At 36.4% G+C, this 27,129-nt stretch overlaps 1 protein-coding gene across 4 annotated transcripts; it reads right to left on the bottom strand.

The window, feature by feature from the left end:
• On the bottom strand, window positions 1–25,614 carry LOC113695104 (uncharacterized). 4 transcript variants are annotated; one of them, XM_072055932.1, is made up of 27 exons: window positions 25,466–25,614; window positions 25,027–25,296; window positions 24,586–24,645; window positions 24,392–24,484; window positions 16,959–17,187; window positions 16,268–16,374; window positions 15,321–15,380; window positions 14,504–14,604; window positions 12,869–12,963; window positions 12,142–12,162; window positions 11,947–12,042; window positions 11,673–11,793; window positions 11,352–11,531; window positions 11,031–11,221; window positions 9,799–10,070; window positions 8,193–8,294; window positions 7,449–7,625; window positions 7,151–7,339; window positions 5,757–5,998; window positions 5,507–5,653; window positions 5,001–5,220; window positions 4,289–4,414; window positions 4,005–4,145; window positions 3,007–3,078; window positions 2,358–2,537; window positions 2,031–2,090; window positions 1–513 (listed from the first exon to the last, which is right to left on the bottom strand). In XM_072055932.1, the coding sequence occupies exons 1-27, from the start codon at window positions 25,469–25,471 to the stop codon at window positions 439–441; spliced, it is 3,633 nt and encodes a 1,210-aa protein (XP_071912033.1). In that variant the 5' UTR covers window positions 25,472–25,614; the 3' UTR covers window positions 1–438. The 4 variants fall into 4 exon arrangements, with proteins under 4 accessions (XP_071912033.1, XP_071912032.1, XP_071912034.1 ...); XM_072055931.1 differs by having other exon boundaries at window positions 15,318–15,380; window positions 25,466–25,605; XM_072055933.1 differs by lacking the exons at window positions 25,027–25,296; window positions 25,466–25,614 and having other exon boundaries at window positions 15,318–15,380; window positions 24,578–24,616.
• Window positions 25,615–27,129: the final 1,515 nt, after the last annotated feature.

A 27,129-nucleotide genomic window follows, 5' to 3' on the forward strand; every position in this document is an offset into this window, starting at 1 on the left:
TACACAAAGATCAATTGACTATAAATGAATAACACGTCAATATAAATTTACAGCCAAGAAAAGCAAAATACTATGCCAAAACTGATCTAAAATGAATCGTGGCAACACGATTGCTAAAACACTAGGAAGCCAACCCAAAATGAATATGGTACAAGCAAACAATCACAACAACAAAATATGATAACCGCCCCCAAAGAGACCAGCCAATATTTCCATATAAACTCTTCTCTTTTAAAAAGACCAGACAGCCGATTGAAAGCACATAGCTAGAAGTTGCAACCAAGGAGAAAGCCATTTTGCGCATACCCAAGGCGAATTTGCCCAAAAGCCTTTTGCTCCTTGTACATCCCTTTATACGTCCATGATCGAATGATATTTTGCAAAGCCATCCAAATCTAGCAAGGTGAGAGGAGACCACCTAACTATAAATATCTTTAATCAGGACTGACTGACATACAGTACAGGGACAAGCCCAGCCATTTTACCGTCCCTCCCAGGGCGTTTTTTCTTCACCTGCAAGAAAATGTGCAATCAAACATGTCAGCCACATTTAAAAAGAAAGAAAAAAGTCTATTGGTTAGAGAGCAAATAAACTCTTACCAAAAAAAGAAAAAAAAAACAGAGAAAATAAACAACCAATCAAAGAAGCTAACTATGACCCAATATATGAACTAATCATTTTCTTGCAGGCCGAATCACTAAAAATCATGAGATAAATGCATTTATAAGACCATATATTTTGGTCTTGGACAATAAAGAGGACAGACACTCAGATTAAGCTCTTCAAGGAAAAAAATAAGCCATAAATAAATGAAGGTTTCTTCTATTCTGTGCCTAAGCACAACAAAAAGAAGGTGGTGGCCCACTGTAAAACTCTTACATTATGCCCCACCCCCTAAATTGTGTACACTTTGACATACAATACTTGAAACTTTTGCAGATAATGAAACGCCAGGCCCATGTAGGCCCAGAATAGAAGAACCCATAAATGGGGAAAAAAATTCAGAAAATACAGTTTCTCATCACATTTCATTCCCCCTACAAAGACTCTATGCCTCTTTATCATTTTTCAATAGCAGTATTAAAAGTCAAGCTATAAAGTATCATTTCTAAAAGGATATGCTGTTTAACTTTCCAGGTCCACATGTTATATATTGTAGCATGTTTTGCCCTAAACCAGTACCAGATTCGTTTGACAGGAACACACATATTCAGGTTTAACCAAATTATTCTGTAAAAGAACACATAGCATTTTAATCTGATAAATTTAAAAGCATTAAACCTCATTGTGGTTTAGCTTGAGGTAAGAGTTTCCTCTGACAGTCTAAACCAAATACATCCTCCATTATGGGTCACCCAAATACATACTCATTCCTTCATGCCTTAAAATTTTTGCATGATTAGTTCTATTCAACTATAAAGATAAACTTATCCTATGTAAACTGTTCCACAAATTCCATTTGTAGGTAGAGACGGGCAACAGTTATGAAGTTTAAAGAATGCTATAATTGCAAATACAGAGCACATTATAGCACAAGAGAATATGTGCCCATGAAGACTAGATAAAGTTAGACAAATTCCATTTACCTATGCATTAATACAGAGAAAAGTTTAGCAAAATCCATTGAGTAAAAGGAACATATGGAAGACATGAACATTCAATTCAAGGTTACATCTCTTCCACATCCTTCTTCCATAGACATAATCAACCAAAAAACTCACAGACTGCTTTAATTTGGAAAAAGGAATTTCGACAAGGCAACATCCAAAAAAAAAAGAAAGAAAAAAAAAAGAATCTGTGATCAAATTTCATCTAAACTGACATAAAAGAGTAACATAACTAAAATACACACAATAAGAACAGGCACAACTCAAAAGAATATCTTATTTGATCTGTAAGATTAGAAATCCTAAGAAACAAAACACAGTCAAGGACAAAATTTCCTCATAGGACGATAAGATAAAACACAGTCAAGGAGAGATGAGGGCATAACGAAATTGACTTGAGTTCATGTGCACATTTTACTTACATAAAACCAGCCATCTACTTCATATTCAATTTCAACCTCTTCTCCTGCCGTCAGATTCAGCTGTAAAAAATGGTAAACCACCAAACATGAATTTCCAGAAACAAAATACTTAAGCACAGCAACTTTATAGATATAGAGCTCTGGACACCCATGGGCCTCAACCATAAACTAAGATGTCATACTTAGAATATCAGAACAACCAACAAATAGACAAGATGTATAAGTAATCCATCACTCAGAAAGTAGCATTGTAGTATTGCAAGATTAATTTGTCCTATTTCTTCAGAGTTTAATTACCACTGATCATCACAAAACCACAGAGCATACCTCATCATCACCACCAGCAGTAAAGTCATAAAGAGCTGTGCCATGTTGTCGATTTGTGGAAGAGAGTCGCTCATCATCATGGGATCCAAAACTTTGTGAGCCAGGACCAGCTAAGGGGTTCTCAAATGACTCGTATCTTTGATGGGTAGGAGATGAATATGGGGGAGGCTCTTCTCTTATCTTTAATGCCCAAGTACAAGAAGTTGTAATGAGATGAACACTTCGAAAATACATACGATTTAAAAAAGTAGCAGCAAAGAAGAACCACCACTGCCATGACAGCATAAAAGCTCAAAACAGGGGAATCAAATTCGAAGATGCAGTATGGTGTAGATGTTAATTAGGTTGAGAAATGACATTAAAAAATGAAGATTGATCTAATTTGAAAAAACCAGCCAGCCTAAGTAAACCATAATAAAGCAGTCACCAGATTCTAAGCAAAATAAGAGAGACAACAGTCTGAGTTGGGAAACCAATTTTCTCTGCTTCTTTTACGGACGTATCCTGATTTATAATTAAGCTTAAACCAGTTGTAGGATCTTTAAAGGATATTTAAATGTGAAAATTACAACACAACTATAGCTCTTTCTTTACATTTAGGTAATTAATGATGGCAATAAGCACAACTCAATGGTTCAGATGTCCATACCGGGGAATTAAAACCCTCATATGAGTTTCCTCCAAAGGAAGGATGGCTAAATCTGCTTCCACCAGCCCTCTCCTGTCATTAAAAAAAATGTGGCATCATTATCTTCTTCAATACCATTTGCCTGTCATTTTTGAATAAATAACCTGTTCATCATATCAACTTGAAGGAGCTGAACTCAAATTATAAAGTTTATTTGTCAAAATAAAAGTTTCTAGACAGCAATTAGCTGATTCCAAGGTTCCAGCAAACTAACCCTAGAACAAGAAATGCCATGAAGCTGTAAACTTGGAAGCATTATTGCGAAGATGCTCTTTCTTTGCTTTCCTACGTTCATGCATGTTGTACATAAAAGCAATGACAATATAAAAAGAAACCAGTTCACATTGATCCCATTTGTCTCAAAAGATACTGGAACCATACCAAACATTTGCGGAATTGCAACAGTGTGCTTTCGCAATGTGTTTACTCACGTTTTGTTATAAGGTTGAGGAATTCCATCAAATTTTCAAAAGTGGAAAAAACCTTGTGGAAAATAATTTGCAATTTTGTGGATCAATTATTCCCATAATAATGGTAACTGTGCTGTGTGCAGTTTTCCTTTGCACTGCCAGCTCACATGAGAAAAAACCAATAAAATACAAAAACAAAAAAGGAACCACGGTTTTGATGGAAAAAATATTAAATTGTTTTCTAATTGTTACTAAAATTCAAGATATTTCCTTTAATTGCCTTTTCAGTCGCTTTTGCATTGGCAAATTTGGTAACAAAACACAATATTCAGATAAAACAAGAAACGATTACAAACCACCCTACCCAATATGATAACAGCAACTCCTAACCATTAACAGAACAAGATATTGGAATAAAACAAAGTTTTACGCAATAAACATTTATGCTAAAACAAACATATTCAGAATTAAATGCTAGGTCAAAGAATACCTAATTAGTATCCAACTGCAATTAAACTAGAATGTATCTAAAATCCATAAATGTTATACCGTGGACTGAGAAGAACCATAAGTGGAGGGCTTCGAACTGAACAGCGATGGATAGTTCATTCCACCAAAATGAGATGATATCGATGTCTCAACCGATCCAACCGAGTCAGGGGAAGAAGAACCAGAAGACCTTGTATCTTCCTGTGACAACAAAATGATAGTAGTATAAAAATATCTATTATACAAGTAGACCCCAATATAATCCAAGTCCAAGAACCTCCCAAAAAGCAAATTAAAAACATAACTACAACAAACATGCAGGGCCATAAGATCCAGTATCTAACCTCCATTTCTGTGGTCTCTAAAAGAGTCTTTGCCCACATATCGTCGTAACTCATGGAAGGTCTAGAAGTAATATTCTCCTCAACGTCAGGAGCATCGGTACCAGCACCAGAAAGGAATTCATTTACCTAAAGTTATGCAAAGGTCAAAGAATATGTAATCAAGCATGACATAAAAAGGCCAAAATTTATAGCAGGGATGTGAGATATGGATGAGTTTTTTTTTGATGATATGAGTAGGTTACTTCTTAGGATAGCAGATTATGAAATCCTAAAGCAACCGTTTACTTCCAATAACTCCCAACAATTGAGATACCAACATGTTTACAAACTGAGAGGCTCAACTAGAAGGAACCAGTGGAGACAAGAATGTCCACAAGCTTAAGGAACCAAGAAAGGATCTATACACTCATCCAACATCAATAATCTATTGCTATTCAATGAGCTTCTGAAAAACAGCACTGACTGGAAACCTATTTTTGTGCAAAGATGGAGTTATTTATGTTCAATGCAGAAGTAACCGAACAGAAAAAAAAATGAGTGGACCTCATACCATCAGGCCAAAATCCGTGGTACTTATAAGAATGTAAAGTTGGTGAAACTTCAATCCCTCAATCTCAAAAATATGACTTTCTTAGCACCTCTGAGAAGCCCTCTTACCAATGTTTAAAAAGAAAAACTAAACACAAAAACAGAAGATTAATTGATCTCATACCCTACTCATTGCAGGAGCATTACTTCCCAACAAGCCATCATCACCAAGGTTTGCAGCCCATGCATTTACAAGGTCATCATCAAGTGTGTCAGGCTCAGCAGGCATTGGTTTGGCTGTTTCATAGATAAGATCAGAAATGCCAGTGGCAACAGCTGGGTCACTGAGGCCGGTTGATGCACTTATATTATGCCGAGTGCGGTAAATGTCAATGAGTTTTGCACTGTTGAGTGTTTAAATATAGTTAAACAAGTAAACAATATGAATATTGTGAGTACCAAGGCAGATTAAAGAAAAAAATAAAATTAACACCAATATTTAGCCACAAAAATGTATAAATAGTTTGCGATCTATATTAAATTGACCTTCATTTTTTTTTCATTGTTAGCCACAACTATGTCTGACACATCCATAGCGGACATAAATTTGTGGGTAAATAATTCAAAATACCCAAAGAAATGAAACTGAAATAAAAGGAGGTACTGTAATTTTCTCCAAAAATAATGTACCTTGTTGGCCCTAAAGGAAGATATTTGGCTCTTGGTACATAACAAAACAGTGAAACAAGATCTAACAGTCTCTCATGAGTTTCATATAGTTTCTTAAGCTCCTCATCTGTCCACTCCTTTTTGGCATTGTCATGATTCCGCATCTCCCTGAAGTATGAAGGTCCATAACATGTGTTAGAAACCAGATATATGCGGCAATTGCGAATATTAATAACATCTTCTTGCTAAAAGTGACAAATCCTACTCTTACTTTATCAGCTCATCTTGTGCACCATACATTTCGTCAAGGACTTTTATCATAGGACTTATTAAAGATCCAAGGCCAGTACCACTAGCTCCCTGATCTTCTCCATTACTAACATGCATATCTGCAAGTTGAGACTGCAGACCACCCTGTTCTAAGGTGTGTAAAAATTCATAGATTTGCAGCCTGTAAGGCTCGCCAGATCTAATTGCCATAGTTGTAAGAGCCTGAGCAGCAATAATACGAACCTGAAATGAAACAAAAATAAAAATAACAAGAAGAATTATGATGAGCTATATTTGAACCAGCAAACCAGTTCAAACCGTTTCTCAAATTCCACCCCTCCCCTGCTGGAAAAAAAATTTAAAAAAAAAAAAAGCAGCAAACCAATTATGTTCTCAATTTCATAGACAGAAAGTAAATATATCCTTCTTGTAGCCAAGGAAAAATACATTGGGGTAGGTAGGAAACTAAAATATTCACATTCTATCCTTGTATATGGGGAAGATATGACCATGCAAAATACGTATTTAAAAATAGTACAACTGAATGAGGTTAACACCGGACACCAAATTGAAATGCAAGATATCAATGTGGAAACGTAAGGGTGCTTTTAGAATCTCTCTCTCATGAATTTGTAATTACATCTGCATTGATAAGCCTTTGCTCTAATTCCTCAGATGAAGCCCACAACAGAGAACTTTCCTGAAAAATTTACTTTTCTTGACTAAGGTTAACACCTGACACCAAATTGAAATGCAAGATATTGATGTCAAAAAGTGAGAGTGCTTTTAGAGAGTATATCTCATGAATCGCCAAGTACATGGTGCACCGACAAGCCTTTGCTATAATTCTTTAAATGAAGCCAACAGATAGAATTTCCTTAAAAAGCTGAATAAGCAATAGATCATGTACTGCTCCCCACAAGAATTGCTCCTCTGGTCTTTGACATGCCAAGTGGTAGTGATGATATGGATATTTAACAACCTACTGCTAGGCTTATATTGGGTCTCCTAAGTCCCACAGCTCAGCTATTACTACCAACAACAAGTCTAATACACAAGGTACAACCGAATCTAGGAAATGCCTGTCCTACATTGCAACCTGCCCCAAGTCGTAAATGGAAGATTTGGATAAAGGTTTTCTCCTGAGCTCTATTGACATGTATAGTGGTGCAATTTGATGATGATTGCATAGGTTGCTATGCTAGCCAGATCTAAGATGCTTCTTTCACCTCTATATATAGATGTTAACCAAGCGAAGGTACATTCTTAAAGCAAGAAACATATATTTCTATTTCAAATTGAGATATATTCGTCTATATTCACCAGATTTCACAAGCACGAAGAACAGTTAACTTTTCAAGCCCATTCAATGATCATTACAGTATTTGATCTTACCTCCCAGCTACCACTGAAAGCGCATCTTTGGAGCCGAGTTAGAGCACCAGCAAGAGTCGGATTGCGAGAACTTGCAGCAGCAACCATTTTATCCGCATCTAACATCATTAATGCAGTACCAGGAGGTGTAGCTGATTCCCAAGCATACTCAGAGGCAGCATAATTTGCATTCTCTCCAAGGAACCAAACCTGCAATTGCATGACAAACATTGCTAATTGAAGAAGCCAACTTTCAATAGCTGTTTAGAAATGATCAGAAACATCCTCTTGGATCCCATCAATTAAACAAATTTCTTACCGCTGCTTGGACTAAACGTTGCAAAGCCAAAGCAGATTTTGGATCGGATGCTGATACCCTATCAATTGAGGTAAGCTCAGACATTGAGCCAGGCTGTGGAGGTGGTAAATCTAGCACTATTGTGACTGCCTCAAGAGCTGTGTGCTTTCCATCAGGGCCAGCTCCGACAAGACAAGTCTGCAAGCATAAACGCTATTAAAAGCAGTGTCCTACCAACCACAGAGAGGGAAAAAAAAAAGCTACAAGAAGAATCGGAAAGATGGCTTTTAACACAAGATAAAAGCATAAAACAAAGCAAGGTAATTAATAAATAAAAATGTATTGACAAGAAATCTTTTCCACCATTAATGAAACTAACATTAGGCCGCAATTTCTGGCAAACGCAGTCCCCAAATTCATTGGCTAAATGAGGTCAACAAAAAACTCCTCAAGTTCATGAAATCCACAGGAACACAAAACAAACCTTAGACTGTATGTATTAGCAGACAACCTTACTGGCACTCCTTTAGACCTCTACTCAGATCATTTTCTGTTCAAAAGCTTTATGGGTGGTTTGTTGGGATATCTGCTCTTTCTAGTTGTACAATTACTATTCCATGGGGAAAAATTATGGCAAGAAACTTGATTCCTTTTAGAACCAGAATCAGCAGTTTATACATATGATGATTAATATCTTATAAGTCAGAATACAGCGTAGTCACGGAATACGAAATCCAAGTTGAGAAACAATCAGTGAGAACCTACTTTCCACAGTAGTTGCAGAACATCAGCATCGATCTTCCCAGGAACTTTGGTAGCAAAAACCCTTGCAATTTCAAGAAGAGTAACAGCCATATCTGGTGTAGCCTAGTAAGCCCATAATGAAAAAGATAGCTGTAAATATATGGCGCCAAATAAGGGGAGGAAAATTATACAAATGAATGTAGTCTCAACTTCAGGCATGCTCAAAGGCCTAACTGGTTTATTGAATGTATATCAAAGATGAAGACGCAAACATACATATGCAATGGAATCCTTTCTGACAACATCTGAGGTTGAAGGGTTCCAAGTTTGAGGTTAGATAATTTTCAATAAATTTCTCATACAAGTTGTCCTATAGGAAAGATGTAGAATCACGCACTTCAGCATTCAATACACTCTTTTGACAAATTAAAAATTCTGCTGCAGATAAACAAGTCCACATACCTAGTAAATTAACATTTAGAATTTGAGTAACAAAAGCAAATTAAATGAACAAGCTACTGTTCCTAACTGTATTTCAAGTTGAAAAATCAATTCAAATATTCCAACACAAAAAGCAAGGAGGGGGGTCATAAAAGTTCAAGGGAGAATGACTTCCTAAGGCAGTTGACAGATTTTCCCAAAATTTAGGAAGGCTGGCCTTCTTTTTCCATCCACCAGCTGTTGAAAGTAGCAGAAATTGATTAACTGAGCTTTCAAGGTAACAAAAAGACCCCAGAGCTCAATACTACGATTCTCACCAAAAAAAAACACACACACACACAGAAAAATTGATAAAAAAAATCAAGGTGGGCGCATTACTACAGCCTTAAATGTCCAACTGGACATTCAGAACACAGTTTCAACAGAATTTCGACTCGTCAAAACCACATCTCATTCCAGTGAATATCATGAAATCCCAATGACCAAATGATTGGATAAGTTCCCTGCACGCAAATCTTCTCACAAAAAAAGAGGACAAGCAAAATCTCTAAAGCATAAGCATAAAGACTCCTATAATAAACCTTTCACGACTTTTTCTCCCAAAGCAAAGAAAATGTAGAAGGAAATTGGCAAACAAGGGGAGAAACATTGCACCCCATAGTACAACTGAAATCACAAAAGAAGGCTAAGCACTAGAGAAAGAATTCAGGAGAATTCCCAAAGCCAATCACAAGCTAAACTGACCAAACTTCCAGAATTGATGACAACCATAAGCCCCAGAAACGGATGGTAGCATAGAACAAAAGGAAAGAAAATGAGATAGCATTAGGAAAAAGACCATGTTACCAGTTCTACATGAAACCACAGAATAATGTCTAGCTATTCGACAAAGTAGTCCAAGAAGCCAATGAGAGACAAAAAATTCAACCATATATCAACCCTATAGTTTTTGATATCCTAACTCTCACGCCAACACTTTGCTAAACAGAAAAAGTTTCTTCCAATGTGCAGCAAATCCATGAAGGATCTCAGTAATTTGTGAAAATTGAAGCAGAAGATAATAAAGAACTATTTTGGCCAATTAGTGGCATAAAAATACCTTACAGATATACAAGTGATTCATCCAATTCCCAAAGGACAAAATATCAATATAAGTTTTATTCTTGTCACCTGCTCACTTACATACCTTAAAACGAGCGTGCAATGTAAGCAATATATCATTTAGTAATGTTGCTGGCCAAGATGGATCCGAAAGCTCAGATGCAATGATGGATTCTAGTTCACCAAATGATTCATGTGGACTTTGCATCCATATGAGAGCTTTTATTACCATAGCACGAACATAAACACATTCACATGCAACAGTTGTTCGTACCACCTCCATTAGGGAAGCTAATAGGCCTGCAATTGTGTCCTTGCCACTTGTTCCATTAGATACCGAGGAAACGCGACGAAGACCTAACAAAGAAGAGATCAGAAGAGCAAAAATAAAAATTGCTTACACTTTTAACAGATAGACAAGGTTAAACCACTGGTCATTAACAGTTCTTTCTCAGCATAAGCTACACAAGTACAAAAGAACTAAAACCTTTACAGTTTTTCATTGATTTTACTTATTTGCTTTATATGGGACACCATTACTAAAATCTTGAAGCCTAGAACCGGGAGATATAAAATGTTCAAAATGCTAAATAAAATGTATCACTGAAATTAGTTTCCAGGCATAACAGCACAAAATACAATGCAGATTGACCTATGAAGAATTTACTAACCAGATAAGCTATCACCATAATTTACAGAACAAAAATGGCCAGTGCTATCTAACCGAGATTTAGCTTTTCCTGTTGGATATTATCTTCCTTCATGTAAAACCAAAAGTATATCCACCAACATCTATTTATACACATTCTTGGAAATTAAAACATAAAATACTAGGGTTTTGACATTAACAAATATATGGGCCAAAGCAAAAGGGAAAAGAAATGAAGAACATCAAGATTAGCAAGACCAGCTACAGATATTAGAAAGTTATATCAATCCTGCATGCACTCAGTTCACAACTAAGAGCAAAGGACATCATACATAAAAACCCCTTGGTTTATGCGCATGAAACTTTAATTACACGGACACAAATAACTATGTATAAGCCCTTCACCGATCCATGATACAAAAGATGTAAATATTAGATTTAATATTAGTAATCATGGAAAACCATATCAAAGAGTCTGCAAGTAAAAACTATGCAGATACATGACACAACCAAAGAATAACCCAAGCAAAACATCATTGAAGAAAACTTTGTAAATGACATAGAACTACATCATGCATCATAGAGATGTTTCATGGCAACAAACATGGAGTTGAACGCCAAGCGATTAAAAAGCAAAGAGAATTAAGATATTATGACAAAGTTGCTACCCTCAGATGTCTCATTCAGATCTTGATCATATGAATCACTACTTTCAGAGAATGAATTAATGTGAACTCCTTCATCTATATCCTGTAAACCAACAGCAAAAGCTGCAGCACGGCTTTTCCCCATTTCCTGGACAACCCTAGCTGCAGCGTGAAGTACAGGACGAGAGAAACTACGGAAAGAACTCTCCAACCTGCAAAAATATAGCAGCAGTCAAACAATTTTGGTATCATAATGACATTTGACTAGCTCAGTTCACAAATAACTATATTCCAGAAAAATAAGTCCATATAGAATTTCAAGCTAAGGAGAAACGAACGAACCTCCTCATTACAAGTTTTATGAGCGGTTGAGGCCGCTTTGTCTTTGAAGATTTTTCTTTAGAGCTCTTTGCAGGAGCAGCATCTTTAGAATCAGCCTTTGTCTCTTTGACAGAAGGTGCTTCAGGAAGCTTAAGAATCTCTCTTGTCAGACGATACCATCCAGCAGCTCGTTCCTCAGTCCTACAGAAAATCAAAGCAAGAAGACAAATGATAAGTACTGAAGATACCAAAATGGGAAGGATCTGAGATGCTGCAGCAAATTCGACAAACTCACTATCAAGCAGAGCAAAGGAAAAATTGAATTTGGAATAAACAGTATACCTCTCTGCATTATCCAGCTTTCCTAATACACAGAGGATAGCCTCAAAACAAACTCTTTCGCTGGGGTCAAGGAGGAGCTGATAGAGCACGGAACTAAACTGAGACCTAATATCTGGCCGATCTGCATACATGTCCATGTAATCTTTCAATGGTTTCATCTTTAAACAATTAACAAGCTTGCAATATAGAAAAATGAAAAGGGGGAAAAAGGAGAAAAAAAAAGTAATAAGTGAAAATTCATGGTGTTGTGCAAGGTACTCTGAAATGGACATACCATTTAGTGATCGAGCTCTAGAAATCGTATGGCACAACCTGGCTAATGCAACTCTTGCAAGAACGTCATGCAAATGAAGAACATCATGCAGAGCCCCTGATTCATACAAATTATTGGAAGTAATTTTGGATCAATAGAAACCAATGCCAGTTAACATAGAAAACATGACAATTGAAAGGAAATTATCAAACATACCACCAGGTTGCACAACCTTTCCTGCAAAGAGAAAATTTAGGCCCATAAGGATGACTTCCAAAACTAAGGCCAAAATAAACTAGACCACCATGTTTTATGAAATTGAAAAATTATAATTACAATTCATATGTTAAATTCACAAGAAACAGAAAAAAGGTTCTCAACTTTGCGATGTAAAAAATACCAGAACAACAGAATGAGCAGGAGATGCCTATATTGCATTAAAAAGAATTATCTTAAAACAGGCTACTATGTCAGTGACCCAAGATTCCAAACAACTTACCACACACATGACCTCATTTAATTCCCTATTTGGACATCCCATTTAATTTACAAGTGAAATCTTCTCCCCATACTATACACTTTTATACACAAAAAAATAATCTGTTATGAAATATTTCAAAGTCCATTTAATGAACCAGAATAAAATCAAAAAGTTGAAAAAGAAAGTTCATGATACAGCAGCTCAATAATATTTTTAGTGCTGGAGCATTCATACAACAAGAAAATTTTACCAGATATATTCTCAAGGTTTGTTTAAGGTCCTGCATTCAAAATGCATTCTTTTCTTGTGTTTTTCTTTTCATGTAGTAGTTCTAGAACATTATGTTTGTTACCTTTTGCCACAACTCAAACTTCAGAGTCAAATACATATCCATTTCAGATTGAATCCAAATGGCAGACATGTCCTTAAGATTAATTTAAGATTTTAAACAGTTTCATTTACCCAACGCCATTGCGACAGCATATGGATCACTTGTGGCTAGTTCAGATAGAATTTCCAAAGAATGCCTAACAGCTACTGGATCAGCAAATGAAACTCTGCAACAACAAAGGAAAATAACATGACAAACAGTGTTAGATATGCAAGATGGAAAATCATTACTCATAAATCTCAACATTAAAGGTCAAGATAAATTTCTGTACCAAAATACTATAGCATGAAAATAAACCCTTCAAACTGAACCTTGTTTCAGCAACATTTGTTTACCAATGCATCATATGCAGAAGTAAAGAAGCAGGTAAATATGTGGCAGTCTCTCCCCTCCCCAACCACCCTCCCCCTCAGAGAGATACAGAAAAAGAAAATGAGATGAGGAATAAAGACTTGGCAGGGAATGCAGATTTCAAGAGCTAGTGCAAATAAGAGATAATGCCAAAGAAGAAAATTTTAAGTCCATGGAGAGCCAAAACATGTTATTTGGTAAAAACACTGAACCAATGATTTCCATTTGAGAATTATAACGCAATCTTTGTAATAAAGCAGTTGCCTGAACAAGTGAATGCAGAAACTTTATCACGACCATAATTTGGGAACAAAGGTATCACAAGCTACACAAACTACTTTAGATTGATAATTACTGCCAATTTTTCAGTGGATGGAACTTGGAAGTGGCATATATTTACATCCATTGAGCCAAATAATTACAGAAAAATCGTACAGTGATAACAAACTAAAGGCAGATCTGCCTGCAATGGATCGTCCTTGAGTCCTTATTTGAGGTCAATATCACATGAAATCAATTAGGCCTTGAAATTTGAGATCAAAACAAGGACTTTTCCTGCATTTTGATAAAGAGATCCACCAGAATAGGGAAAGAGAAAAGGAATTAATGCTTTCAGCTATAGCTGGATAGCTTGATGTATGCCTCCCAACAAAAAGTTTCCAAAAGCATCATGAAACCAAAAGGACCAAATAATATTATTTCTCCAGTCTACAATTGAATAGATACACCAAGATCATGAACTAATTATGATACACTTGGAATTTGTAGAATATCCACAAATAAACAAAACCAACCTTAGAACTACAAAGATGCTATTGTTGCCAAAAAATTTACTCATCCTAGAGTATGATTCTGTAGAAAGTCTTCAAGAGCCGCCTTTCAAGGTGAATCAATTTCAAAAAAATCTTCCTAAAATTAATCCCTCCAATATTGCTAGAATTTCCTGGGTTGACACATCTGACATTCTAAAATGAATTCACATATTAGTTAAATATAAATTGGAAAACATGTGAGATCAGTATGTTGGTTAATCCACATTTGCATATATCTACCCGACCACCTTGTTGGAACTCCATTGTCCAAAGCTTGGAATTAGTCCATTACTATGTATTTAATTACAAAAGAGTGAATAATGCTCTAGGATGAACCAACATGACCAAGGCCTCCAACTTGCAAGGAGTAACTTTTCTTGAACATTCAATGGCAGTAGCGAAAACCTCACATACTAACACGAATAAAAAGTTCCCCTGATTCCGTTCACCTTTATTACTGAAATATCATCACTGCCAAAAAGCAAAAGAAACTACAGCTGCCATTCCATCGAGCAATAGAAACAAGATAAATAAATAGCTGACCCTTGTACAGCACGATGAAGAAATGCTGGATTTCCCGGATCAAGAGGAAGTCTTCTCAAAGCACTTATGGCAGCATATTGCAAGTTACTTCGAATGATAGACTGAGACAACATAAACAGAACAAGAAAATCAAAATCACACTTCAGTAAAAGTCATGTATCAAATATAGATCAACACCATGATATCCAATGTAGAAAGGTCATCTTTCACTTGACACATCCAGCTAGTTTACTTCTAATACATTGAGAAGTTTATATGCTTCCGGTTTCACAAAAGCCAAACTTCTTCCGTCATGAAGAAAAGAAGAGCTTTTACTGGATACAGAGAATAAGAGTCATATTTCCTAGCATCATTATCCCTAATTGAGAAGCTGTATGACAATGATCTTTCCATTTCTCTAGCATCCAAAACTATTTGTCGTTCTTAAAAATTTGAGAAAAATAAGCCAATTTTGTCCAGATAAAGTCTATTTCATTCCATAAAAAAAATCTTTTCCCATTTCTTCAAGGCAATCTGATCAAATCGTACACCTAGTCTCTATCATGTTAGAAGCTTAGTCCAGATGGATCTACTGCAAACACAACTAAGAACTCAGTATATGCATAATTCAGATGCCATCAGACAAAATTATTGATAATTCATACAGGGAAATAACGAGAATCATGAACATGAAAAAAATAAATAAATGAATGAATGGAAAGAAAAAATCATGAATTTTAACGACTTTGGTTGGGCTGATTAATACTAGGATACCAGGAAAAAAAAAACTAAATAAAGCAGAAAAATTATTAAGTGATGGAAGTGAGTAACATACTACCTCTTTGTCGCCTCCTTTTGCCCCAAAGATGCCTTTCTTGCGTTTTTGAGGGTCAGCAACCTAAATAACAAGCGACAATTACTATAGCCATATAGCTTTCTGTTCAGACTCAAACTATCTAATCATATAGTATAGAATCTCATCAACAACTATGCAACACATAGATGAATTAAAAAACAAATTCTCTAATTGTCCATCAAACCAAAAAGTGTTTCAGGTACAATATTTGGGAATGTACAACGTCTACAAAGGTCTACTCTAGTTACCACTATGGGGGCAGTTAAGAAAAGAAAATTCCAGTTTTCAGAAGATTGATTCATGTCCTTCTATGATGTGCATGACTAATGCCCACACTTCAGAGGTCATTAAAAATTTCCTTTCAGAATAAATGGAGATAACACTGAACAAAACACTGATTACTTTCACATCTGTGTTTTTTCCTCTCTTTTTTACATCTTCTCTACTCCTCTTTTTAGTCTAAATATTACGTCAAATCTTTGAATGCATCAGCCTTTAACTACTATGTCCAAACACAAATCCTATACCATCCTCTACTTAGCCCGTTAAAGATGCATCCAACGTAAATCGGATTTTAGGTCCTTGCTTTCCTGTTACATGAGCTTCAGTAAGATCCAGATCAGACTGTCATTCTTGGATTTATTTTCTGTTAGCATATATTATCTATCTGCCATAAAATTGAAGCAGAAAACAACTTTTATAGTGTAATAGGCTCCAATATTCAATTTCTTGAGCAGAACATTTAGAAGTCAACATCTTTTCAGGAAAAACCACAGATCTAAGTTGCAACCAATCTAAACAGGTTCACGCCCATAATAGAGTAAGAGTAGCAAAGAACTGTCGAAAGAGCAAAAGCTACTCATCTTTCCAATGTGCGTCAGAGAGAGAGAGAGAGATATGAGGCATATATCTTTTGCATCAAGACAAACCTTATCTAGAATGCTAAACACAATCTCATACAACTTGGTCAAGATTTCAGAGCTGCTGGAAGGAGCATATGTCAGAGCCTTCAATGCTTGGAGCCTTCGTGGATGAACTTCACATGTGAAAAGAGATATCAACAATGGATAAACCTTAATAAAAACCATACATGATAGGAAGATGGATTTTCAAGTTAAGATAAATGAATCAGTTGATGCTTACAAGATTACCTTAATCTATTATATTCACCATTCCTATCTGTTTCTATCCAGATAATTCCCTTCATGCAGAAGGAAATGTCATATTTACTCTAACCACTTGAGTTCCCGTTGAGCCGGAATATTACCCGCCCCTCAAATGGAAGCACACATGACTGGGACAAAATTATGACGGTCAACTAAAGCCATAAATATATCATCACCAATTCTTAGCCAGTTTTATCAGCCCTACGCCGCATTGATCAGGCACAAAGAAATGAAGTTTTTTCAGAAGTAACTACATTGAAGAAATTTAAGAGCTCTCTGCTGATTCATGGATTATAAGCTCCTATACCACTTTATGCTAAACATCAGCATCGACCCATAGCATTGACAAGGCACAACCAAAAGGAAAATAATTAAAAGTAACTGAAGTAAGAAGTTATACCCAAAAGAAAAAAACTCATAAATAAAATAAGACAGAGATTGAGAGACACTTTACATTCAACATCTTCATTTAAGGCCTCAGAGGTTAGCCGATCTACAATTCTAGGTACAACATCAGCTCGTGTCACTCCACCTACAGCATCAATGTCAGCTAAAGCATCCCAATTAGGAGTAGGAATCCCGCCACCTGGACTCAAACCTTGTGAACCAGTATCTGAAAGAATTCTGGCCAAGTAATAATAAACATAACGCAGAACAGTCCTATCCTCACACTGCTGATCAAGCTGCCAGCCACAAGAAGATAGATAAGGGAAAAACAGTCAATTAACATTAACATTGACTTTGGCAAAATAAATAGACAGCAAAATCCAACACATTCAGTTGAACATATTTTCTAACAGTCAATTTTTTATTCCCACAGACAACAGCATTTTAATGTAATCTATGTGAAGAAGCCATTTTTAATTGTCATATCCAATTTATTAAGAAAATGCATATGAAGTTTACCACTTCACTGAGACAAAGCACAATATCTACCTCCTAAAGTAAATCTACGACGGGTGAAGATTTTTCTTGGACCATACAACCTTTTCTACTAAGCATCTGCAATGTATTGAAGGCATAACAAAATAAAACCAAAATTTTCTAAAGGCTCAAAAAGCAGAATTTTTATAGAGTGCCCAGAAAAGTAATATAAAAGTACTGAATTCTCAAGTTACAGCCAAAAAGCTAGACGATTTCAAGGCAAAAGAAAAGGTCTCTCTAAAACTATCCAAAGCATTCCTCGACTCCTATACTTGAGCACTACTACTTGAAAGGCCATCCAATACAAACTTTAACTTCCTCACAAGCAGCAAAAAATCCATATTGCTTAGTACTGTGTCATCAGAATTGCTTAGTACTGTTTCTAAATTTGTTACCATTCACAGAACATCAGGTCTACAATCCCAATATCCATGAATAGCAAAAGTCTAGCACTCCTGGTTCACACTGGTACTGCAAATAATGAGATTCCCACAAGTACATTTTTAGTGGCTAATCTCACAAGAAAGAGATCCCAAAAAAAGGGCTGCAAGAATTGAAATTGACAGGGTCATCATCACACAGCTTATATCTTTTATGCCCTCTGCACTACCCAGCTCTAAACTCAAAAAAAAAAAAACCAAAAGAATAAATTGTAAATGACTGCTCCAGAAAACGTCCCCAAATTGACATGCACAAGCAAAATAAGTCACAAGAAAAGTCAGACGCAAATGAAAAGCCAAGCTTAGATGAGTGATACACAACACGCACTTCCCCTTGTTGTCATTACATTTTCTTATGCTCATTCCACCCATATAGTCCATGAAAATCTGCAACATTACTCATGAATCATATAAATGGACATTCTCAATTTCCTTCCTGCACCATGTTACTTGCATCAGCTTCCTAAACTTTTCCTCAAGCAAAGCAATTAAAGGTCGAAAGAGAAAAACAAAATGAAACAAAAGATCCTCCTACGCTTTTTCCTTATCAGATTCCTTCTCATTAGCGTAAAGGCTCCACATCGGTTAAGGATGCCTCATATAACAATAGAATGCTACAGTAGTTAAGAGGCACTAAGCTCTTTGTTGAAGATATGTGATCTGATATTATGGAAAGATTTGATAATATAAATATTAGGAAAGATTTGATTATAGTATCATATATTAATTAGGTATCATATGATTATAGTATCATATATTAATTAGGTAATAGTATGATTATAGTATCATATGATTATAGTATCCACTTGTGTATATATATATTTGTATATTGTGTAGTCCAAAGTGAAATAGAAGAAAAGTATTTTTTCTCTCCATTTTTCTTAGTTTACATGGTATCAGAGCCCGTCTAGGGTTCTGGGAAAAATACCACCTTTGCTTCTTGTCAATTCCAGCCTTAATTGCTGGTTCCTTTCTTATTCTCTCCAGCCTTCATTGCTGTTCCTGTTACTATACATTTTTTTTTCCCCCCTCCTATTCAATCATGGCGGATGCTACATCCTCAACGCGGCAATTGTCTTCAACTATGGAAGAAGAACAAAGTACACGGAACACAACAGAGCTTCAAAACATCCAGGCAGCATATAGACTAAATGGAAAAAATTATTTGAAGTGGTCTCAATTGGTTCGAACATTCCTGAAAGGAAAAGGAAAGTTGAGTCATCTATTGGAAATAGCACCGGATAGTGAAACGGCGGGGTTTGAAGCATGGGAACAAGAGGATTCAATGATCATGTCTTGGTTATGGAATTCCATGATTCCTGAAATCAGCGATACATGTATGTTTCTTCCTACAGCAAAGGCAATTTGGGATGCCCTTCATCAGACATATTCCAAGGTTAATGATGCAGCTCTTATCTATGACATCAAGACAAAGACAACTGGAGCAAAACAAGGGACAAAAACAGTGACGGAGTATGCCAATTTTCTGCAAAACCAGTGGCAGGAACTGGATTATTACAGGGCACTTGATTTGAACTGTAGCAAATGTGCAGTGTTTATCAAGAAGTTCATAGAAAGGGATCGAGTTTATGATTTTTTGGCTGGCCTAAACTCTGAATTCGATCTTGTACGAATTCAAATTCTGGGCAGGCCAGAGTTTCCTTCTTTAACAGAAGCAATATCCCAAGTACGTGGAGAAGAAAGTCGCAGGGGTATTATGTTAGAGCTACCTTCAATAGAAAATTCAGCCTTTTTAAGTTCCAAATCTCAGCGGTTGGTACTGAACAAGGTTGCTGCGGACAAGACCAATCAAACAAGTGGGCAAAAGAATCGCGAGGAGTTGTGGTGCACATACTGCAAGAAACCACGACACACCATAGATCAATGCTGGAAACTACATGGGAAACCACCCACTCGTGAATGGGGACAAAAAGGTGGCCAGCAAAGGCAGGCTCATATGTCGGTTCAAGATCCAACTCAAGTGATTGGAGGGTTTAGTATGGAGGAAATTGAGAAGCTTAAAAGTATGTTAGAGACAGTTGACAACCCAGCAACTAACAATTCTCAATCAAGGAATCCGGGTATGTGTTCATTGACACTTTCAGGTAAGGCTCTAGTCTCTTTTGCATTTAGTGTTTTAGGCAATGAGCTTAGGAATGTCTGGATTCTTGACTCTGGTGCTACGGACCATATGACTCATATTTCAAATAAATTCAAAACCTATAATCTCTGTCCTAGCAATAGAAAGATTGTTGTTGCAGATGGTACTACAACCACTGTGGCAGGTATCGGAGATGTCCAAGTTACTCCAAATTTGATTCTTAAAAATGTTCTTCATGTTCCTCGATTATCTACAAATTTGGTTTCTGTAAAAAAACTTGCCAAGGATCTAGCTGGCTCTGTTATATTTGATGAATCCTATTGTGACTTTCAGGACCGGGGCTCGGGGAAGAGGATTGGACTAGCTAAGGAGCATGATGGACTCTATTACTTGGATACATCAAGTCAACCAGAATTTAGTAAATCTGCCCTGTCCACATTGTCTTCACCCTCCAATAAAGATGTCATCTGGTTACATCATAGACGTCTAGGTCATGTGTCTTTTTCTGCATTAAAAATAATGTTTCCTTCCTTGTTCAAGGGATTTGATGTTCAGTCTTTTCATTGTGATATTTGCGAGTATGCTAAACACACTCGTGTCCCATTTCCTATCAGTAATAAACGATCGTCTTCTCCTTTCTTTTTAATCCATAGTGATATTTGGGGGCCATCAACTATTCCAAACATCTCAGGGTCTAAGTGGTTTGTCACATTTATCGATGACTGCACAAGAGTCTCTTGGATCTATTTACTCAAAAATAAGTCTGATTTGAGTTATATTTTCCCTGTTTTTCATGCAATGATTCAAAATCAATTTGGCACCAAGATAAAACACTTTCGTTCAGATAATGCTCGTGATTATTTCAATCAAACCTTGAGTCAGTTTTTCCAAAAAGAAGGAATCATACATGAATCATCCTGTATTGCCACTCCACAACAAAATGGAGTGGCAGAACGGAAAAACCGACATCTTCTTGAGTGCACTAGAGCCTTACTGTTTGAACAAAGTGTGCCAAAAGCATATTGGGGAGAAGCTGTACTCACATCAGCTTATGTCATAAATAGAATTCCTTCCAAGGTCTTGGGGTTTCAAAGTCCACTAGAGAACCTATCCAAATTTTACCCCGATATTCGATCTTCCTTTAATCTCACTCCTCGAGTTTTTGGATGTACTTCCTTTGTTCATGTCCATAGTCATAACCGTGGGAAGTTAGATCCTCGTGCTCTTAAGTGTGTCTTCGTGGGGTACTCATCTACTCAAAAGGGTTACAAATGTTATCATCCACCTACTAGAAAACTCTATGTCTCGGCAGATGTTACCTTTGTTGAAAATAAGCCCTATTTCATCACTCCTTATCTTCAGGGGGAGTTAGATACACTTGAAGATAAGGAGTTAAAATTTCCCTCCTTAGAGTTGACCACATCTGAGTCATCCAAATCTGAATTCCAAGAGTCAATTCTTCAATCTGATGTGGTAGAAGAAAAAAAGGAAGACCGTAAAATCTATGACTGGTTCCGGTTTGACCAAGTGTATACAAGGAAAGGAGATCCCATCGTGGTTACAAGGCAAGAACAATCCTCTAAACCAAGCTCCGGGAATGAGGTAACAATGAGTGAATCAAATCTGAATTCTACACCACCGACCGACCATTCTTCCAGCTCTAAATCACCTTGTCCTGAGCCTCTTAGCCCTGACCAGGACCTACATCTACCTATTGCTGTAAGGAAAAAACCCCGAGAATGCACCAAAAGACCCCTATATCCATTGTCTCACTTTGTGTCTTTTGAGAAGTTTTCCCCGAGCCATCAAAGCTTCCTTTCCACCTTAAATACAGTCTCTATTCCTAGCTCATTGTCTGAAGCATTATCAAAGAAAGAATGGAGACTTGCTATGGAAGTAGAAATGGATGCATTACAGAAGAATGGGACCTGGGAATTAGTTGATTTACCAAAGAACAAGAAAGTAGTGGGCTGTAAATGGGTGTATGCAGTAAAGTTTAAAGCAGATGGGTCCCTAGAACGCTACAAGGCAAGGTTAGTCGCGAAAGGATACACACAGACATATGGAGTAGATTATCGGGAAACATTTGCTCCAGTAGCAAAGATGAATACAGTGAGAATTCTGCTATCCTTGGCTGTTAATTTTGATTGGGAATTACAGCAATACGATGTGAAGAATGCTTTTCTTCATGGAGAGTTGGAAGAGGAGATTTATATGAGCATTCCACCGGGATTCAGTGGGGTTGACAAGAACAAGGTTTGTCGGTTAAAAAAGGCATTATATGGGCTGAAACAATCCCCACGTGCTTGGTTTGGACGATTTGCCAAGGTAATGATAGCTAATGGTTACAAGCAAAGTCAAGGAGATCATACCCTGTTCATCAAGCATTCAGCCTTGGGGGGAGTTACTGTTTTGATTGTATACGTAGATGATATCATAGTGACAGGAAACGATGAAGTAGAGAAGAAAACTTTGAAGTGGTGCCTAGCCAAGGAATTTGAAATAAAGGATTTAGGAAAATTGAAGTATTTTCTGGGAATTGAAGTGGCTCGATCAAGGCAGGGAATTTTTATTTCTCAACAGAAGTATGTTATGGACCTGCTCAAGGAAACAGGCATGACAGCAAGCAAACCAGTTGGAACTCCCATTGAGCAGAATCACAAATTAAGTGAGGCTCATGGAGATACAGCTGTGGACAGAGAGATGTACCAAAGACTTGTTGGGAAACTCATTTATCTCGCACATACTAGGCCAGATATAGCTTACTCAGTCAGTGTTATTAGTCAGTTTATGCATGATCCTAGAGCAGTTCATCTACAAGCAGTTTATCGAGTGCTTCATTACTTAAAGGCACATCCAGGGAAGGGAATTTTATTCAAAAAGGGTCCTGAAATTGATCTGGCAGTTTACACAGATGCAGACTTTGCAGGGTCTCCAGTTGACAGGCGATCAACTTCAGGATATTGTACATTTCTTGGAGGAAACTTAATATCCTGGAGAAGCAAGAAACAAAGTGTGGTAGCAAGGTCAAGTGCTGAAGCAGAGTTCAGGGCTATGGCAGCAGGGGTATGTGAATTATTGTGGGTTAAAATTATCCTAGAAGACTTGAGGATTCAATGGAGCAAACCGATGAAGCTATATTGTGATAACAAATCTGCTATAAGTATAGCTCACAACCCAGTGCAACATGATCGGACGAAGCACATAGAGATAGACAGGCACTTTATTAAAGAGAAGCTAGAAAGTGGACTGATTTGTACTCCATATGTTCCGACAGGACTTCAACTTGCAGATGTGATGACAAAGGGACTGTGTAGCAACATGTTTCATGAAAGTGTTGCCAAGCTGGGAATGGAAGATCTATATTCACCAGCTTGAGGGGGAGTGTTGAAGATATGTGATCTGATATTATGGAAAGATTTGATAATATAAATATTAGGAAAGATTTGATTATAGTATCATATATTAATTAGGTATCATATGATTATAGTATCATATATTAATTAGGTAATAGTATGATTATAGTATCATATGATTATAGTATCCACTTGTGTATATATATATTTGTATATTGTGTAGTCCAAAGTGAAATAGAAGAAAAGTATTTTTTCTCTCCATTTTTCTTAGTTTACACTCTTCTAAAATGTTTTAAGTTCTCAAGGCTCTGAAAAAGAAGGATTAAACTATTGCACTACTCTACAGGTAATTGTCCTCAAACTAATATAGTATCCCATCAAAGTCTCTTCCTCTAAATCACAGTAAGTCCAGTTTGTGATGCCAATGCCACCAACATGAACTTCTTGCCCAATAAAGATCTGATTACCAACTAGTCACCAAACAATTCCCATCTTTGGACAGTCATTCTACATAAATTGAATTGAATGTCCCTAAAGCTTATTAGATTTATGAAGGTCATTGATTTATCACAAATATAGGATACCAGTAATCTATCTCATGCTCCAACACTTTGCATCTCTGTACTAATTGCTAAGAGCAAGGCATGATTATGACAAATGAAACTCCTATTGGCACTTTAAAATCTAGAAAACTCAAATTTAGTGCATCCCTGCTGCTATTTAACTATTTCAAGTTCATAATGTGCACAATTCAACTGCAGTAAGCCATATGCCGACATCAAAAATCACACTGATCATCTCTCCTGATATTCTCAACTAACTTTTTACAGATACAAATATGTTTAAACTAGCAATCAAATGACCTATTGTTGTAGTTAGTACTATTTTGTAATTGTCTAAAATGCCACAGAATATCAATTCTGGCACATACAGCAATTTGCTTGCACAATGACTCAGAAATGTCCTTTACCCTATCACACATGTTCAGTATATCATGCTTAATACTCCAAAACAAGCTGCACAAGGATCCAAAAGTTGCAGGCACATTAATAATCTGGCTTCATACCATGAGAAGAGATGGTGCCAAAGATGGATCAACAGAGTTGTAGACAGCCAGTTTGGGAAACACATGATGGACCAATTGCCTCTGGGAACTTTTCTACAAACAATTCAAACAAAAAACAGAACATTTTCATTAAACTTAACCCGGAAAAATATACACGAGTTTTCCATGTCAAAATAGATTAGAGACCAGCATACTTGATCAGAGGTCGCTGCTAATTCATGAATGCTCCTGGCCAATTGTGCATAAGAAACAGGCTGAAACAAAAGAATAAAACAGGCATTACTAACAACATAACACAAGCTTAATCACAGCATTGATTCTCTACTCATATTGTTCAATGAATCTAAAAAATTGAAATAAATCCCAACAAACTCACAGAATTTCACCTAACTATGCTTAGCGAATAACCAAGCAAGCAATTGTAAGCTAAATTAGTACACTTATCTAAAATTCCAACATCAACAACTAAAATTCAGAACGATAGAATATGCAACTCACTTATCAATGCCCAAAGTATTAAAGCAGAAGTTTTACTCCTTTTTTTTCACCTCCAAATAAAAGTTCACTTCCAACAAAATTACAAGAGAAACTTAAAAAAAAAAACCACAACTTTTGCGGAATGAGCATTTCTATACCCTTTTCTTTTGCTTTTGCGGCATAATGTTAGCTCTGACAGGGTTAAGAGCAGCTTTGGCAGCGGAAATCGTATCGCTTTGGATCTGCATTAACGTTCCTTTCTTCGATTTCTTATCCACCACCATCGGAATCGGCGCCCCAATATTTGCTGTCGTAGTTTGGGGCGGCGGTGCTGTCGAGGAAGCAGTAGTTGACGCCGCCGACGACGGTACTGTCGACGACGGTTGGTCCGACGTGATCAGATCCATCAGCGTCGTCCCCGAAGAATCCTGCACACGTTTTTTTTAACGATTCTGAAATTAGAAACTAATTTGACGAACAAATCATAGTATATATCATGAAATCAGTGAAATTTGAAGTGTATTTTCAGTTTTCAGAGGTTTATTTCCATTTCTTGTCGAGGAAAATGAAGAGGCGAAAGGATCTGAGAAAGTTTACCGCCATGATTTGGGGTTTATCAGAAGAGGAGCAGAGATCAGAAGGAGCGAAAGATCAGAATTCGACCTGGTTCAACTGGTCGTTAGTAAATTAGTTTCTTCTCTTGGCCCCAAAAAAAAATGTATTAGCTTAATTACATTTTGGTCCTTGAAAAATGGTCTGAACTCTGAGTTTGGTCCCTTCAAATGGAAAATGTTTCGATTTCACACTTTAAAGTAGCAAAACATATCATCAATTTCACACGTCAAATGATAAACGTACAACTTGTACTTTAATCTATGTTCAGGGACAGTCTATCTTGTAACTCAACAAAACAAAATACATATTCTAAGTAGAAGTTGCAAGTAGTCTGACTAGTTCCATACTCTTATAGTTACCAGCAGATCCTGTGATTGATCCTCGGGTGCTACCTCGTTGTGTATCTTTGGGGTAAGACACTACACATTTTTAGAGGATCAGTCTAATCGAAAGATTGGAATCCTCCTAGATAAAAAAAAAAAAAAAAAACACTATTAGGAGATTATGGGATACCCTAGGTGAAAAGAGAGTAGGAAGGAGTGTTATGTCTTTATCAATGGTTGGATAAAAGAGCGAGGATATTTCTAACAAGTATTTTTTTTAAGAAGAGGTGTCCTGAATGTGCAAAAGATATAAGGATGGAATTTTGAATTTTCAAAGGATTGGACTAGAATAAGGTTCGATAGCATAGGTCTGTTTTGGTATCACATAAGGTTTGATTACATAATTACAAGATGATTTTTATCATCCTGAGTATTTTGGTTTGTATTTGTAGGAATTTTGTGAAGACTAAGACTGTTAAATTTTTGTTTAGCTCTGATTGCTCTAGTATCCTTTTTGAGGAGAGCAATTCGATTTTGTAGGGTCATTGGTTTGGCAGGGAATTTGTCAATGGGATACTCCTAGGTGAAAAAAAAATACTCATAGGGTATTAGTTTGATCGAAAAGTTAAAATACCCTACATGAAAAAAAAATAGAAATCATGAGTAAATAGTAAGTATTTTTGTAATAAATCTATAGCTAAGACCCCTGTAACGTCTCGGCTAAGACACTACAGTGCACATATAAAAATTTTTGCATTTTTTTTTCAATCATTAAATCATATCATCTCTCACTTGCCTGATGGGTAGCCAATGTTTTGTCTTTTTTCCTTTTTCTTCCAGTGTCTCACTTTCGTCGCACAGGTATTGTTGCATTGCCATTAAATAGGTAAATATGATTCATGTTTTTTTTTTAAATAAGTAGAATATCAATCTTTCTTTATTTCCAATGTTCCTGTGCTACTTTGGTATATAAAGTTTGATCATCTACTCTTTTTTTAAAGAATTATGCCATTATATTTGTGGGGGAAAAAGGTCGTTGATACGACCCTTTGTTCTTCTATGGATTTCATTCATGAAACAAATCCAAAATCTACATTTCCATGACCGCATCAATGGCGATGTCGACTGGAAAACTTTTATATCTAATTTGATTGATGCTTTTTTATTAACGTCACTTGAGAAAGGATCATGAATGCTAAATATTTGTAATATTTTGGTTTGAATATATGCGTAATTTTGTTGCAATATTTTTGCTTACATAGGTAGAGATTTAATTGGAAAATTAGTCTAGAGGGCTACTTTGTCACTACATCTATAGACTAT

This window comes from Coffea arabica, chromosome 6e (assembly GCF_036785885.1).
Source record: "Coffea arabica cultivar ET-39 chromosome 6e, Coffea Arabica ET-39 HiFi, whole genome shotgun sequence".
NCBI classification, from domain to species: domain Eukaryota; kingdom Viridiplantae; phylum Streptophyta; class Magnoliopsida; order Gentianales; family Rubiaceae; genus Coffea; species Coffea arabica.

Excerpts from the sequence above, each read along its gene's own strand:
- LOC113695104 (XM_072055931.1), bottom strand. Across the intron at positions 24,646-25,026 it reads CGCAAAAGCAAAAGAAAAGG|CCTGTTTCTTATGCACAATT; the intron begins GTATAGAAATGC and ends CTTTTGTTTCAG. Across the intron at positions 12,043-12,141 it reads AAAGGTTGTGCAACCTGGTG|GGGCTCTGCATGATGTTCTT; the intron begins GTATGTTTGATA and ends TGTATGAATCAG.